This window comes from Mustela putorius, unplaced genomic scaffold (genome assembly GCF_011764305.1).
Source record: "Mustela putorius furo isolate JIRA1106 unplaced genomic scaffold, ASM1176430v1.1 tig00003962_pilon_pilon_pilon, whole genome shotgun sequence".
NCBI classification, from domain to species: Eukaryota; Metazoa; Chordata; class Mammalia; order Carnivora; family Mustelidae; genus Mustela; species Mustela putorius.
In genome coordinates, this window is record NW_025422106.1 from 14,463,575 (window position 1) to 14,480,938 (window position 17,364).

General features: G+C 36.1%; 1 protein-coding gene across 3 annotated transcripts in view; it reads left to right on the top strand.

The window, feature by feature from the left end:
• The window catches only part of USP32 (ubiquitin specific peptidase 32), a 238,765-nt gene that overhangs the window by 158,103 nt on the left and 63,298 nt on the right, over positions 1-17,364 (top strand). For all 3 annotated transcript variants that reach the window (XM_045070181.1, XM_045070182.1, XM_004747234.3), the window contains exons 6-11: positions 1,252-1,383; positions 2,849-2,956; positions 4,988-5,103; positions 5,715-5,777; positions 9,195-9,278; positions 15,476-15,537. In XM_045070181.1, coding sequence (XP_044926116.1) covers positions 1,252-1,383; positions 2,849-2,956; positions 4,988-5,103; positions 5,715-5,777; positions 9,195-9,278; positions 15,476-15,537 — 565 coding nt within the window. The remainder of the gene's footprint in view (positions 1-1,251; positions 1,384-2,848; positions 2,957-4,987; positions 5,104-5,714; positions 5,778-9,194; positions 9,279-15,475; positions 15,538-17,364) is intronic.

A 17,364-nucleotide genomic window follows, 5' to 3' on the forward strand; every position in this document is an offset into this window, starting at 1 on the left:
CCTTAGTTAAAATTTCACTGCTTAGATTCCTCATACCTTACCAACATCTGGAAAGTGACTGTAGGCAAAAAACCATGGCAGTGGAAGGCCTCTCACCTGCTTGCTTTCTAAATTTTACTTTAGTTCCTTGGTGGGGGAAAGCATACATAAATGCAACAATGGCTGGAGCTTACCTGTAATTTTTTATTGTATCTTCTGTTGAATGAGGAGAGAAAGATATTCACATTTTCATGATGCCCCATTACTTATCACATTGTAAATCCTTTTCTACCTCATCTGTTGTTTATTGACTTTTATTATTTATAAAGTCCTTTTCATACTCTTTTTCATTAATAAATATTGACTGTGTAGATACTTATCCATATCGACAGGATGAGTCAGACATGGGTCCTGCTATTAGGATGATTACAGTGTGGCCAGGAATGAAATAAGATAAGAACAGAGAGAGGTACAAATCATAAGAGACTCTTAACTCTAGGGAACAAACTGAAGGTTGCCGGAGGGGAGGTAGGTGGGGAGAATGGAGTCATTAGGTGATGGGCATGAATGAAGGAAGGCAGTTGATGTAATGAGCACTGGGTGTTACATGCAACTGATGAGTCACTGAAGTCTCTCCATCAGACTACTAATACACTAATGTTAACTAACATGAATTAAAAAAAAAAAAAAAGAATCTTTAAATCCAAGGTAAAGATTGAAAATTATGAAAAATGAGAATGGATAAAAGTGGTATAAGAAGCCAAAAGGGAATGTCTCAGTTTTTTATTATTTTGCATGTTGGATTTAAGCAACCTACTTAATGGGAAATTATAAATATTTTTTTTTCTGATTTTGAGGCCACTTTTATATTAATTCAGATTTAATTTTCATGCTGTTTTGTTTATTATTTTAAAAAATTTTTAATTTAGAGTGCAAGCAGGGGTGAGGGAGAGGCCTATGGAGGGTAAGAGAGAATCTTAAGCAGGCTGCGTGCCTAGTGGGAAACCCAACTCCAGGTTAGATCTCATGACCTTGAGATCATGACATGAACTGAAATGAAGAGTCAGACACTTAACCAGTGAGCCACCTAGGCCCCCAATTTTCATGCCATTTTAGATACACTGTATTTGTCTTTCAGAGTTTTGTTTAGGCAATTACTATTTTTAACAATTGGAAATTAAAATACATCCTTGGAAGTTACATGATCAGGATAAACTAACTGCCTAGAAGAGAGGTCTGAGGTTTTATAATCTTATTTGTTTTGACTCTCAGTGGAGGAATCAGACATCATTGATCTGGAGAAACGCTACTGGTTGCTAAAAGCTCAGTCCCGGACTGGACGGTTTGATTTAGAGACGTTTGGCCCATTGGTTTCACCACCCATTCGTCCATCTCTAAGTGAAGGTAGGAATCATTCTCTTTTCTATAAATGTTCTTTGGTAAACATACCTGAAGACATCCCTTCTTTCTAATCAATATATCTTAACTCTAAAAGACCATAATGTTACAAGTTTGCAAGTTTCTTACAAATAGCTTAGTGGAAAAAAACTAGAAGGGAAATTAAGATTGTAGTCTTGAGCTTCCTATTCTACCTATGAAACCTTGCATAAATCAGGTAAGCTCCAGAATATTCTCAAATATAAAATGAATTTGACTGAGTTAGTCACTGTATTGCAGTGAAGTATCTCAGCCTCTGGTGTAGGGGTTAGGGTGGTGGCCACCGCCTGGGTAGAGCTCCAGGTTTCCACACGTAACCCCCCACCCCTTCCTCACCTCAAGCGCCTCCCCTTTTTAAGAAGCTTCCACTGCTCTATCCACCCCACTCCATCCCCACCCCTGCACCAAAAAAAGATTAAGAAACTATTGTACTGGACCATCTCTGAGGTCCTTGCTAGCTCTAAACTTTTCATTACTGTAACTTTTTTTTTTTTTAAATTAGGAATACAGAGAGTAATTGTGGGTGATATCCTAAAAATCATATTTGGAATCTGAATATTTGGATTCTGTTTTTGATTCTGACCTTGTTTAATTTTTCTTACTTTGGGCCAGTCACTTTTCCTCTCCTGAGCTTTAGTTTTCTATTCTTTAAGGAATTACATTCTTAAAAGGTACAGTCTGTGTTCACCAGGTTCCTAGCATACTTCAGAAGTACTTACTGAGGGAGCCACAGCAGATAGGGCCCTGGGCTTTTCCGCCTACTTCAGCAGTGCAATTGGGATTTTACCTTTTTAGAATTGGATATTGAGAAATCATCTTATTTGAAGACAGAATTTTTCTATTTGTATTTTATAAAAAGGTTAAAAACCACAGGATTATAATTCCCTTTCTGATTTTACATATTTGTTTATAAAATATAAACTATGACAAAGAAGACTACAGTACAGAATATCTTTTGTTTGTAATAAGGTGTGTTATTTTTCTTTGCTTAATGGGAGCTCTATAGGAGCTTACATAACATGTTATATCTTTGTGTATACATTAGCTTTTCTCCTTCATTCTTCCTTTTTCTTCTCAATCTTTCTAAGTAAGGATAATTATAATTTCCAATATTTTTAGTTTTTAATTTTTTACATTGATTTTAATTTTTTACATACTATTGTCATTTTTAGCTGTTACAACTGATAGAAGATAGAGACAAACAGGCAAATATAACTGAACGCTAAACGACTGTAATGTATTTTCTGCAAGGATCTTGAGTTTTAGTCATACCTGGAGAAAAATACTTCCTGAGACAGTGGGAACTACTGAAAACTTTTTTTTTTTCTTTAATTTGGCCAGTTTGTGGGAGTCATGCCTCCTTTCATAAACATGATATTATTAACAGGAGGCTTGTTGGCTGGGATTTAGGTTGTCCTTTCCTCTTTCACAGGTTTGTTTAATGCTTTTGATGAAAATCGTGACAATCACATAGATTTTAAGGAGATATCTTGTGGATTATCAGCCTGTTGCAGGGGACCTCTGGCTGAAAGACAAAAATGTAAGTGTGTTAAACATTTAATTTAGCGATTAAAAAATTGCAAACTCTGTATACAGACAAAAAATTAGCATTCATCCGTGTAACATCATCTGTGTATTAAGGCTTGAATTTTCATCATATTGTCAGATTGGCAAATACCAGCCTCATGTTGAGGTTTTACTGAGGTGAGTCTAAGGATTCAATCTTCTCTTCTTTTTTACTGTGGAATAGTTTGGGATCTTTGTGATTACTAATGGAATTGATTTTCCTGATGAATTTGCAGTTCATGGTAAGTGAACTACATCAGTCACAATATATTTGACAGTGTTAAGCATTTAGAAAATACTTTCTGTTAGTCCATAGAGGATTTTGTGTCTTGCATAATTTAAAGTACAACTCATTTTCTGTCACTTGTATACATTAATATTTTATTAGTAAGATGAAATCTGTGATCAGAACAATTTTATTAAAGACTAAAATGGTCTTTTTAACCTAGCTAAAATTTTATTGTAGCATAATTTACAAGCATAAGTACATTATGTCATTAAATCTTAACCATATTTGAGAAAATGCAGCCATTTACATTTAATTGGAACCTAATTCTGTTGTATTTAATAGGGTCACCATTTCTGTTGTCTTTCTAAAATACAGCTTCACAAATGTCACCTATTTGGGGTGTGCTATTTGATATTTTTATCTTCTTTAGTAATATTTACTATGCTGCACTCAGTTGATTTAATAGCATAATTATTATGGAGGTATATTGAAATAGATAACTGTTTAATTTTAAAATTTACGATTCTTCCCTGATGATATACCATTACTGCAATCTGGCTTTATAGTAGATTATTTGTTCCCAGTAAAGTTATTAATTAGTTATTAAAGTAAAATATTAAATAAGGACGATGAAATCTTTGCTTCTCATGTGAGGTTAATTATCACCTTATATTTGTTTTTAATTGCTTTTTTGCTGATGGACTAACAGAAGTTAGAAAACTGTCATGATTTGTTTGGAGGTAATTAGGAAAGTGCTGATATTTCTTTTCTTTTTTTAGAGATTTTATTTTATTTTTTTTGTGAAAGAGAGTATGTACAGGAGTTGGGGAAGGGGTAGAGAGAGAGGGAGAAGCCAACTTCTTGCTGAGTAGAGAAGCAGACTACTTGCTGAGCAGGGCTCAATCCCAGGACACTGAGATCACAACCTGAGCCAAAGTCAGACACCCAAACTGACTGAGCCACTCAGGTGCCCCAGTGCTGATATTTCTGATTCTTAGCATGTTGTATATAAACTTCACTGAAGAGTTGAAATTGTTCTTTGGCCAAAAAAAAAAAAAAAAAATGAGAGTGCTTTAGTTTCATTAGGGGGGCAGAGTGGAAGCAGTCCATCTTTATAACACCTTGTTACTGATTCTTTTTTTTTTTTTTTCCTTTTTTAAATTCGAGAGAGAGTGAGTGATTGTGAGAGAGAACAGGGGTGGGGAGGGCCAGTGAGGGGGGAGAGAGAGAATCTCAAGCAGACTCCCCACTTAGTGTGGAGCCCAACATGGTGCTCAATATCACAACCCTAAAATCATGACCTGAACCAAAACCAAGAGTCGGACGCTTAACTGACTGAGCCACTCAGGTGCCAGGTGCCCCACCTTACTCTTCTTAATATAAATGGAATATTTTCAACATTATAAAAATTAACTCTGCAATGATCAGTTTTAAATATTAGAAATTAATTTAAAGGCTTGGATTACCTCCTCAAAACGTGTGAGGTATTGTAATATTTCTTGATAGTAACTTTGCAAGGAATTTAGCTCTAGATTTGGGTGATAGATAAGACTCTGTGACCCAGGTAGTGATTCAGAGAGGGATACATGAGGTATGCAGGAAGTTCTATGAGTGCAGAGGACTTTAATAACATATCATAGCCTACTCCAGATGAGAACTTAATCCAGAATATACTTGTTTAGAAACTAAGTGATTTTACTAGGGCAGCTTCAGTGAAAGGCACTGTACTTCAGAACAGGAAATTAACTTCCCTCCATAAGAGTTTCTTTTCTTTAGTTTGCTTCAAGGTGTTTGATGTTGACCGTGATGGAGTTCTCTCCAGGGTTGAACTGAGAGACATGGTGGTCGCACTTTTAGAGGTGTGGAAGGACAACCGCACGGATGATATCCCGGTAAGTTCTGATTTTAAGCATACTGTTAAGTTCTCATTTTAAGCATACTGTTGCATGCATATTCCAATAGGAAAATAGAGTGGAGAATTTGAAAAGAGAGAGAAAGAGAAAGGATTTGTTACGACTTTTGAGTTGCTATGTTGCATTACTACTTAAAATATTCATAGCTGAAGGTACAAATTTGGGAAGAGAATGTACCTTAAAAAATTTAATAAACTGAACTTATTGTGTAAAGTAAGAATAAAACTGCAGAATTCTCTTGATTTTTTTTTTTTTTCAAAGCAGATCTGAGCACCTATTTATTAAGGTAAAAAAATGTACTTGACTGGTAATTACTAGAGAGGAGGGATGTGGGGGAATAGATTAAACAGGTGATGAGGAGTTAAGGAGAGCCTTTGTGGTGATGAGCAGTGGGTGATGTATGGAATTATTGATCCACTATATTGTATACCTGAAACCAATATAACATGTATAACACTGTAAAAAATAAAATTTAATTTTTAAATTAAAAATTCCTTAAATACTTGACCAAAATATGCTGTACTTTAGCCATTGAATAATAAAAATGATAACTCTTTTCTAATTATTCCTTTGGATTTCTGTTTTTAAAGGAGTTACATACGGATCTATCTGACATTGTAGAAGGCATATTGAATGCACATGACACCACAAAGGTGAGTCTAGCCAGGACTAGAATGAATTATATTCTTTTCTAAAAATACCAGGTATTCTGAATTAGGATATATAGCTTATATACATATTTGAGTCTCTTCTGCATCATCTCCACCAAATGCTTATTTGGATCTACAGTTTAGTACCTTCAAGTTGTCTCTAAAGATAGTCCATTCCATCTTCTTTCTTTTTTTTAAGATTTTATTTATTTATTAGAGAGAGAGAGAGAGAGTGCCAGAGAAAGAGTATAAGGAGGGGTGGGGGAAGGACCAGTGGGACTCGATTCCAGGACCCCAAGGTCATGATCTGAGCCACCCAGGTGCCCAGCCCGTTCCATCTTCAAACAACTCCATTAAGTGTTTAGATATACATTTATATTTTATAAGCTAGGTATTTTATAAAAATGAAATAGACCTAGCCCTTGTCATATGTGGTTTATAATATTTAATTTTCACATTTAAAAAAGTTATGGTAGAGCTAACCTTACATTGAGCAAAAGAAGTTACACAAAAAAGAATACTTACTGTGTGATTCCATGTATATGAAACTCAAAAACAGAAGCACAACTAACAAATGGTGATTGGTATTAGAATAGTGATTTGGGGAATGGGTGGATTAATTGGGAAGAACCACAGGATATCTGGGATGATGGAAATTAATTTTTTAAGATTTTATTTGTTTATTTGAGAGAGAGGGCACAAGCAGGGGGAGGGGCAAGGGGACAAGCAACCTTCCTGCTGAGCAGGTATCCCAACAATGGGGAGCCCCACCTGGGGCTTGTTCCCAGACCTTGAAATCATGACCTGAGCCAAAGTCAGATGTTTAACCAGCTGAGCCACCAGGTACCCTGATGGAAATGATTTTTTATCTCAGTCTGGGTGATGCATACATTCCTGAATTATTTTTTCCAATAGTATTGGTAAAGATCTCTTCTGAGCTATTTAATGGCACCCAAATTAATCGTGTAATACCAGGAATAAGCATATGCTTTACAAAGAGTAAATTCTTGATTTTTTTTTAAGTTGGACAACATTTATTAGTAAGGATATTATTATAGGTTTATTCCTGTGGCTTATATTACTGTAATGTCTTCGTGACCCTGTGTGAAACTGAAAATAATGCACATATATGAGGCACATTTGAGTTATTTTGAGCCTTTGCATTCAAATATTGACTTGTACAAAGTACCAGATTGGTTGGATATAGTCCATAGTGGTGTTACAGAGGTTTAGGAAAAATAAGTGACATCAGTTTTGTTTTGTTTTTTTTCTTTCTTCAGTCACAGTTACAGAAGGAGTCAGTATAGTCTTATTAACTCATGCTCAGCAGAAACAAATAATAGAAGTGAGTCTTAACAGGACTTGAGCTTTGTGTGGTAATACAGCCTTCGCCTTCATTTACTTCTCTCTGCCTAAAAACTAAGGTCTCCACTTCTATTTGATATGCATAGAAACCTGGAAAGTTTTCTGTTAGAAAATGCCTCATGTAGGGGCGCCTGGGTGGCTCAGTGGGTTAAGCCGCTGCCTTCGGCTCGGGTCATGATCTCAGGGTCCTGGGATCGAGTCCCGCATCGGGCTCTCTGCTCAGTGGGGAGCCTGCTTCTCTCTCTCTCTCTCTCTCTCTCTCTCTCTCTCTGCCTGCCTCTCTACCTACCTGTGATCTCTCTCTGTCAAATAAATAAATAAAATCTTTAAAAAAAAAAAAAAAAGAAAATGCCTCATGTAGAGGTACAATTTCCAACGCCCTTTTTCTGAGTGATAAATATGTAGGTATTATTACTGTCTGTTTTTAGGTAAGATGTAATTTCTTCTTCTGGCTCTACTGTGAACATTAACAAGAAGATAATTTAGCTGCTCCATCTCCTTGTAGCAATGATAATGAAATGGTAATAGTTTAGAATAAAACTTAGACCTTTCAGCCAAACCTATGTCTCACCTGAGACATACTATGTCAATAGTAAACTTTTTTGTACCTTTAGATTTAGTATTAACATACTAAGAGAAGCTATATTACAAAAACTAATAATTACAGTCACAATATATTAAAATCTTTTTGTATCGTATATGGTTGTATAGTGAAAAGAAAACATTAATATCATTAAATAATAAAAGTAAAAAACATTATTCATCTAGAATTGAACACATGCAGGAAAAAATATTTGGTTATAGTTTTGTTGAACAAGAAAAAAAAACATATTGCCTCTATATGTATATGTAAGTTTTGTACATGTTGACACCACAAAATTACTCAACTTGTAATTTGCTCAATTATTTTGGGGGAAAATTAATATGGTTATTTATTTTTGATACATCAAAAATTTGTTAGCAAGTTATTAAATATCTGATTAGTCTGATAATATTGTCAGATACTTCTAAGTTGGTCTTAGGAGATTGTTGGAATTGGTGTGCCTGGGAGACTCAGTCAGTTGAGCATCTGCCTTCCTCTCTGGTCATGATCCTCGGGTCCTGGGATTAAGCCCTGCATTGGACTCCTTGCTCACCAGAGAGTTCTGCTTTTCCCTCTACCACTGCCCCTCCTTCTGGCTGGTGCTCTCTCGGGCTTGAGCTTTCTCTCTCAAATAAATAAAATCTTAAAAAAAAAAATGTTAGAATGAAAGTGCATAATCCAGAGAGTCTGCTTTTTTCTTTCAAAATTTGTAAATATTTCAGTTTCCTATACAGAGCCTTTCCATAGATAATCCTTGAAGCAGAAGATAATGAGAGTTATTTCCCAGGTCTTATTGGAGGAATGAAGACTTGACAATAAATTGTCCTTATTACCATTGACTGCTTTTTTTTTTTTTTTTAAGATTTTATTTATGTATTTGACAGAGAGAAATCACAAGTAGATGGAGAGGCAGGCAGAGAGAGAGAGAGGGAAGCAGGCTCCCTGCGGAGCAGAGAGCCCGATGCGGGACTCGATCCCAGGACCCTGAGATCATGACCTGAGCCGAAGGCAGCGGCTTAACCCACTGAGCCACCCAGGCGCCCACCATTGACTGCTTTGACAGAGTTTTGTTGCTTTTAAACTTATCCTAGCTGGTTTAGTTTTCAGATGAACACACAGTGTCTACTTTAAATTTTTGCTTTGCTTTCAGAAAAATTACCGATATAAGTTTAATAAACCAGATTTTATTCAAATTCTATAAAAATGAGGGCATGCTTGGGGTGCCTGTATGGCTTAGTCAATTGGGTGTCTGCCTTTCGCTCAGGCGATGATCCCAGAGCCCTGGGATTGTGCCCAGTGTTGAGCCCCGCTGTTGGGCTCCCGGCTCAGAGGGGAGTGTTCTTGTCCACCTCCCTCTGGTTCTCCTCCCCACTCATGCACCCACTCTCTCCCTCTCTCTCAGATACATGGAAAAAAAAAAAAAAGAGGACCTTCTTAACATGAGATCTTCTAAAATATTGTTTCTCTTTCAGATGGGCCATCTTACTCTAGAGGACTATCAGATTTGGAGTGTGAAAAATGTTCTTGCCAATGAATTTTTGAATCTGCTTTTCCAGGTATGTTTAAGATAAATGACAGGTATAAAGAGTAGTAGTTCTACGTCTGTTTCATTGTGTAGCAGTTATTGCAACTCAGCTACAAAACCACATATTATAAAAAGAACTACATTATCCTTTATACAACTGAAAGATTGGTAAGGTAGAGTTTGAGCGCCCTGAGGCATCTCAAAATCATGACATGGGAGATGAGGAAGTAGAAAAGAGCTGACTATGTTTATTTATCTTATGACTCATGGTAGACCAGCATGTTAAATACATAGAAAATAATTTAGATTGCAAAAGCCATCATAATTTCTTATTTTTCTTCACTGTTGTCTCTTTTAAAGGCCCTTCCTAACAAGTCAGGCAGTGTGAACAGACAGATGGATCATAAGTAGGCAGCTGTAAAATTTTCGATGTACACAGTCTCTCCAGTTAGAAGATTATCCTGGCTACAAAGCTGTTTCTAAAAGTTTTTAAAAGTTCTTTAGAAGAAATAAGAAAGATTGAAGAAGGAAGAGAGAAAAAGCACAAAGTGCCAGGAATGAACATTAAATTATAAGGCTTGCCAGATTTCAACTATTTTCCTTGTTAGAGTATTTCTCTTGCTCCAATTTAAAAAAAAAAGGAAATTATGATTTCCCATTTTTTATAATTCTTCATAAATATTTAAGTTGGTTTAGTAGTGGTATTTTAGATTCTTATTTTATTTTCCTTTCCTTGTAAAAACAGCCCTGTGAAGTTAAAAAAAAGTTCGGTATTTTTGTTTCTATCATGCTCTTCCATATTAAATAAAGAATAACTCATTTGTGCATGGCTGTTTTGGAATAAATGGTAATTGGTCTCTTCCTGATAGTTAATGACTAATTACTATGGCTATAAAACATATACAATCTAATAAGCCTGTAATATCCATTTATATCAATCTGTTACTCCACTATCAGTTACAGTTTTCAGGAGGATTTAAGTTGATAGCTTTATAAAGCATAAACAAGCACAAAAATTATATAAATCATTATTCTAAACAGAAAATGCTTGCTTGATAATATCAAAATTGATCAACTATTTTTATCTCATTTAAAATAATATCCTCATTACTTTTTCTTATAATTATATAAACATTTAGATCACTTAGGCTTATGTCTGTGTCATCTTGTAGCTCTCACATAGCATAGCATTTTGATTTTTTCCTATTGCTTTTTCTATTTTCTCATTCCTTTTTTTTCTCCTTATCAGGGACTTGCAGTGGCACTAATTTTCTATGACTAATTTATAAATAAGCATATGCTTGAGATTTGTTTTTGTATGTGTGTGTTTCTAATATTATATTATGAAGAGCTGAAAGATAGTTTCCCATGAATACCTGTCACTGTCATTTTAACATTACATTCTACTATATTCACTTCATTTCACATACAGTATGTTTTTAAAACTATATATATTCATTAAGTATATGAGTAAGAGACTGTTAGCTAAGTTGTATTTTCTGTGTGTCTTAAAATTGGTAGAGTTACTTGGTAAGTCTAGCAATAAAAGCTTGAATTACACTCTTATTTGCCAAGATTCCTCTTAGCTGAGTGTTTTGGGTATTTAAGTGTAACATACATAAGTGTCAATAGAATTAGAAAACCATCCCTATAATAATAATCTTTATTTTCAATCTTTTTTGTACACTCAGTGCCAATATTTTGCAGAGGCAGGATGCTAAATATAACCAGGATCTTGTTTCTTTTGCATTTGTCAAAATGTCAAGTTTTTAAAAGCGTGGTAAGCAGAAAAAATGCACACCACCTCCAGCACCAATTATCCATGCCCTAATCCCTGGAACCCACGCACATAATCTTCCATAGCAAAAGGGACTTTGCAAGATGTATCAGGTTAAGATGTATCCTGTTAAGGGAGATTAGCTCAGCAGATGGGCCTTTCTAATAATGAGTCCTTTTTTTTTTTTTTTTAAGGTTTTTTATTTATTTCAGAGAGAGAGAGAGATCACAAGTAGGCAGAGAGACAGGCAGAGAGAGAAGGGGAAGCACCGAGCAGAGAGCCTGACGTGGGGCTCCATCTCAGGACCCTGGGATCATGACTCGAGCAGAAGGCAGAGGCTTTAATGCACTGAGCCATCCAGGTGCTCCGCTAATCATCTGTCCTTAAAAATAGAGAACCTTTTCCAGCTGTGGTCAGAGAGAGGGAGGGAGAGAAAGGAGGAGAGGGAAAGAGATGACCTTGGAGGAAGAGTTGGAGATGCCGGCTTTGAGATAGAGGAAGGGGCTGTGAACAAAGTAATGTGGATGAGCTCCGGAAGCTGAAAAAAGGCAAGGAAGTATATTCTTTTTTTAACCTCCAGAAAGGAATGTAGTTCTGCTACTGACATCTTTTTTTTTTTTTTCTTTTTTAAGATTTTACTTATTTATTCATGAGAAACAGAGGGAGGGAGGGAGGCAGAGGGAGAACAGGGAGCCTGATGCAGGACTCCATCCCGGACCCTGGGATCATGACCTGAACTGAATGCAGACCTTAACCAACTGAGGCATCCAGGCGCCCCAACACCTTGATTTTTAACCTAGTGAGACCCGTGTCTGACTTCTGACCTACAGAACTGTAAGATAATAAGTTTGTGTTGCTTTAAGATGCTGAATTTGTGATAATTTATTACAGACACAATAAAAAAACAGCACAGAGTGAGATAATCCGCATTTATGGATGGTAAGGCTCAACATTTTAAAGATGTCAGGTCCCTTTAAATTAGTTTGTAGGTTTGGTGCACTAGCAATCAAAATCCCCAAAAGTTTAATATTGTCATTGTTTTTGTGGAACTTGACAAGCTGTTTCTAAGTACATACAGAAGGGAAAGGGCCAAAAATAGCCAAGATAATGTAAAGAAGTGTTAGAGGACTGAAGTTACCGGATATTAGGACTTCTTATAAGACAATGGTATTAAGACAGTGTGATATCTGTGTGAAGGTAGACAAAGACCACTGAAACAACATTGAGAGTTTTAAACAGACCTACATGTAGAAGACATTGCATTGCACATGGGTAGGGGTAATCTTGGCAGTAAATGGTGTACTGGGTCAGTTGGTATCTCTATGGGAAAAAATGTATCATTATTCCTACCTCATGCCATAGATGAAAATTAATTCCAACTGAGATCATAAGTCTCTTAAGTTTGAAAGGTAAAAATAAAGCATTTAGAAGATAATGTGCAAGAATAGTTTAATGGCTATGAGGTGGCAAAGAGTTTTTTAAAAGGACACAGAGAGCATTAACCACCAAGGAAAAGTTTTTAAGTAGGACTTCAGTAAAATTAAGCGTTTTTGTTTTGTTTTAAAGATTTTATTTATTTATTTGACAGAGACAGATCACAAGCAGGCAGAGAGGCAGGCAGAGAGAGAGGAGGAAGCAGGCTCCCTGCTGAGCAGAGAGCCCGATGCGGGACTCGATCCCAGGACCCTGAGATCATGACTTGAGCCAAAGGCAGCGGCTTAACCCACTGAGCCACCCAGGCGCCCCTGTTTTTGTTTTTGAATTGGGAGATGCCATTAAGAATATGAAAAAATAAGCTATGCAGTGGGAGAAGTTGTTTGTGATACCTGTATCCAGAAAGACATGTGACTAGGGCATACAGAGAATAAAAATGAGAAAAAGGTAAAACTTCAATATAAAAAATGTGTAAAGAAAACTTGAAGAGATGCTTCACCAGAGAAAATATCCAGGGGTGCCTGGGTGGCTCAGTCGTTAAACGTCTACCTTCAGCTCAGGTCATGATCTCCGGGTCCCGGGATCGAGCCCCACCTCGAGTTCCCTGCTCATTGGGGAACCTGCTTCTCCCTCTCCCACTCCCCCTGCTTGTGTTCTCTCTCTCACTGTCTCTCTCTCTCTGTCAAATAAATAATTAAAAATCTTTTTTAAAAAAGAATATCCAAATAGTTAATGAATATTATGGAAAGGGGCTCCTTAGTCCTCATAGACATACTATTAAAACCACATATGAATTACTAGTAGACATGTCCCCAAGAATGGTTAGTTTTTAAGTGATAAGAAGTATTGGTGAGGATAACAAAAACCTGAAACTCCCATACATTGCCAGTAGGAATACAAATTACTACAGATACTTTGGAAATTGGGGCTCCTGGGTGGCTCAGTGAGTTAAGTGTATGCCTTCAGCTCAGGTCATGATCCCGGGACCCTGGGATTGAGCCCCGTGTCGGGCTCCCTGCTTAGCGGGGAGCCTGCCTCTCCCTCTGCCTACCACTCCCCCTGCTTGTGTTCTCTCACACTCTCTCTGACAAATAAATAAATAAAATATTTTAAAAAACAAACAGAAATACTTAGGAAGTTGCTTGGCAGTATTTACAAAGTTGAACATACGCTTCCCCCGTGACTCATAAAGTCTACTCTGTATGTAAACCCTAGAAATGTGTATATCTGAGCATCAAAAGACATACAAGGAAGTTCTTATAACTTGTTATAGCCCAAAACAGAAAATGACCCAAATATTTATCAATAGTAAACACATAAACAATAAGCAAAGTGTGACGTGCATAGAGTGGTATATTGTAACGCAATGAAAATAAGTATAATGGTGCCACACACACAAACTTGGATGAATCTTATATCTAATCTTGAGTTGAAAATACTAGACCAAAAAATTCAAAGGCAGACAAAACTTATTCTATGGTGACAGAATTCAGGATCATGGATCCTGTGGGAAAGAACCCAAAGTGGGACTTTGGGTGAGATAGCAGTGTTCTGTTTCTTGACTGGGTAAAGATTTCATAGATGTTACTTTGTGAAAAGTCATTGAACTATACACTTAAGATTTGTTCACTTGTAAGCATGAATACTGTATTTCCATTTTCTATAAGTTCGCTTAGAACACCTGAGCATCTTCGTGACTCAGTTCATTAAGTGTCCGACTCTTGATTTGGCTCAGGTCATGGTCTCAGGGTAGTCAGATTAAGCTCTACATCAGGCTCAGTGGGAAGTCTGCTTGAGAAACCTCTCCTGCTACCTCCCCCACCCCCAGGCTCTTTCTCTCAAATAAATCTTAGATAAGAAAAATTGGTGGGGTTAAATTTTTTTAGGTGGCTCAGTGGGTTAAAGCCTCTGCCTTCGGCTCAGGTCATAATCTCAGGATCCTGGGATTGAGCCCCACATCACGATCTCTGCTCAGCAGGGAATCTGCTTCCCCCTCTCTATCTGTCTCTCTGCCTACTTCTCATTTCTCTCTGTGTCAAATAAATAAGTAAAATCTTTAAAAAAGAAAAAGAAAAATTGGTTTCAGAAGCTCAAGTATTTGTCAGTATGAGAATGGATGAAACAAACAGTGGTATGTTCGAAGAGTGAAATGCTACTCAGCAGTAAAAATGAATAGCCGCTACATAGATGAGTCTCAAAAACCCAGTTTGTGGATTTTGTTGTTATGTAAATGTTACCTCAAAAGGTAAACAAAACTGAATAGATATTGAACTTTCTGGTTAATGTTAGCCAAGCTGATGTATTTATAAAAAGTTGTACTAATGTCTATAATTTACTTTGAAATGCATCCAAAATTAAGATGGATTGATGGGTGAATTAAGGGATAGATGCAAGTATAATAAAATGTTGATGTCAAATTTAGTTAATGGATATGTTGTCTTCAGTATAAAATTCTTTCAAGTTTCCTGTATTTTTGAAATTTTTCATGAGAAAATGTTGGAAAAAATTGTATCTTTTGTGATGATATTTAGAGAAGGCAAATAAATTGATGAAATGAGCCTTAAAAAGCATATTTAGCATTAGTGGCAATAATTTCTCTCTTTGAACTGTTTAAACTAAAATGCCACCCATATCTTTTGTCTCCTGTATTCTCTTCATTACCCTCACCTTTCTCCTCATGTGCCATGATGTGCTCTTCAGATTTCAGGAATGAAAATAATATTTTCTGCATGGTTCTTTTAGTAGTTCTTTGTCTCTCTCCCTCTCCTGTCTCATACAGAGATTTGGAAATTGGCCTCTATTGAAACAGTTTGTTTAAAAACAAAACAAAAAAAAAACAATAGCTAAAGTTTAAAGCTCAGAGTTGCCCAAGTGAATCATTGATAATTCATCATTTGAAAGCTATGGCTAATTCAGATTCCCATCTACAAAGTGGAACTCATGCAGAGAATGTGAGATTACGCAGTCCAGTCATTGCCACCAGTCAGTGAAGTTTGATTTACCACTTTTTTCTCTAGGTATGTCACATAGTTCTGGGGCTAAGACCAGCTACTCCAGAAGAAGAAGGACAAATTATTAGGTAAGTTTTTAGTGTATTTTTCATTACATAGTTGAAAGTTTTGACACCTGAAATATATTGTTAATACATAACAGCATGTCCCATTTTAATACAGCCATTACAGTGACATCTTATTTCTCCTGATTAATTTCATACTGAAATATTTTTGTTAAAGTAATTTCCTAACCAAGGGATTGAATTAATTTAGAAATCAGATTCTCTTTAACATTAAAATTGCATTGAGTACTGAATTTAATTTTTTGAAATAAGACATGAGAAAAAAGGTAGCAAATTTTCCTTACTACAGAGTAATTCTTGTTTATTGTATAAAGATTATAAAGTAGAGCTAAACAAAAAGAAGCAAAAAAATACCCATCATCTCTGTATTTAAGGTAATTGCTGTTGACATTTTTTTCGGCTTTATTGAGGTATCATTGACATCTGAAATTTTAAGATACTTAAAGTGCAGTGCGATTTGATAGATGTATGCATTGTGAAAGGATTTCTTTCATTGAATTAACACATCCATCACTAGTGCCTCACATACTTTTGTGTGTGTGTCAGAACATTTAAGTTGTACTCTCAGTTAAACATGATAGTGTTAATCAGCTCTGATCATGTTATATGTTACATCTGCAGACTTGATTCATCATATTGTAAAATTTTTTACACTTTTATCACCCTTTCTCTGTTTCCGCCAGCTCCCAGCAACTGCTTTTCTACTTACTGTTTCTGAATTTGACTTTTTTTTTTAAGATTCTACATACAAGTGCTATGCCTTGCAATATTTGTCTGTCTTTGGCTTATTTCACTTAGTATAATGCCTTCCATTCTCATCCATGTTGCTGCAAATGACAGGATTTCCTTCTTAAGACTAGATAATAGTCCATTGTATATACATACCACATTTTGTTTATCCATTCATTCATTGTTGGACACTTAGGTTGTTTTCATACCTTGACTTTTGTGAATAATGCTGCAAAGAATATGGAAATAAAGCTATCGTCTTCAAGAAAATCATTTTGTTTCCTTTGGTTATATACCCAGAAGTGGGATTGCTGGGTTATATGGTAGTTCTTTTTTTAATCTCACGTGAAACATGTTTTTTATAGTAGCTGTTCGAGTTTATTCCAGTCCCATCAGCAGTGTACAAGGGTCTCTGTATCTCTGTCAGTGTATATTATCTCTTGTCTTTTTGATAATAACCATCCTGACAGGTGTGAAGTGGTACCTTGTTGTGGTTTTGATTTGTATGTCCCTGGTGATTAGTGATGTTAAATATCTTTTCATGTAGGTGTTAGCCGTTAGTATGTCTTTTTTTAGAAAAATGTTCAGGTTCTTTGTTATTTTTAATTGGTGATTATTATTATTATTTTGCTATTAAGTGATATGAACTTCCTATATATATTTTTTGGATATAATTCTTTATCAGAGCTGTGGTTTGCAAATATTTCCTCCCATTCCATAGCTTGACTTTTCATTTGTTGATGGTTGCACTGTTGACACTTTTATATTCATATACCTATGTGTATATGCCATTGATGGAATTTATAATTTTTTAATGAGAATCCTTCAAAATATTGTTTTATTTATTTATTTTTTTAAGATTTTACTTATTTATTTGTCAGAGAGAGAGGGAGAGAGAGCGAGCACAGGCAGACAGAATGGCAGGCAGAGGCAGAGGGAGAAGCAGGCTCCCTGCCAAGCAAGGAGCCCGATGTGGGACTCGATCCCAGGACACTGAGATCATGACCCCAGCCAAAGGCAGCTGCTTAACCAACTGAGCCACCCAGGCATCCCATAATACTGTTTTATTTTTGGCTTCCATTTTCACTGCAGATCCTATCA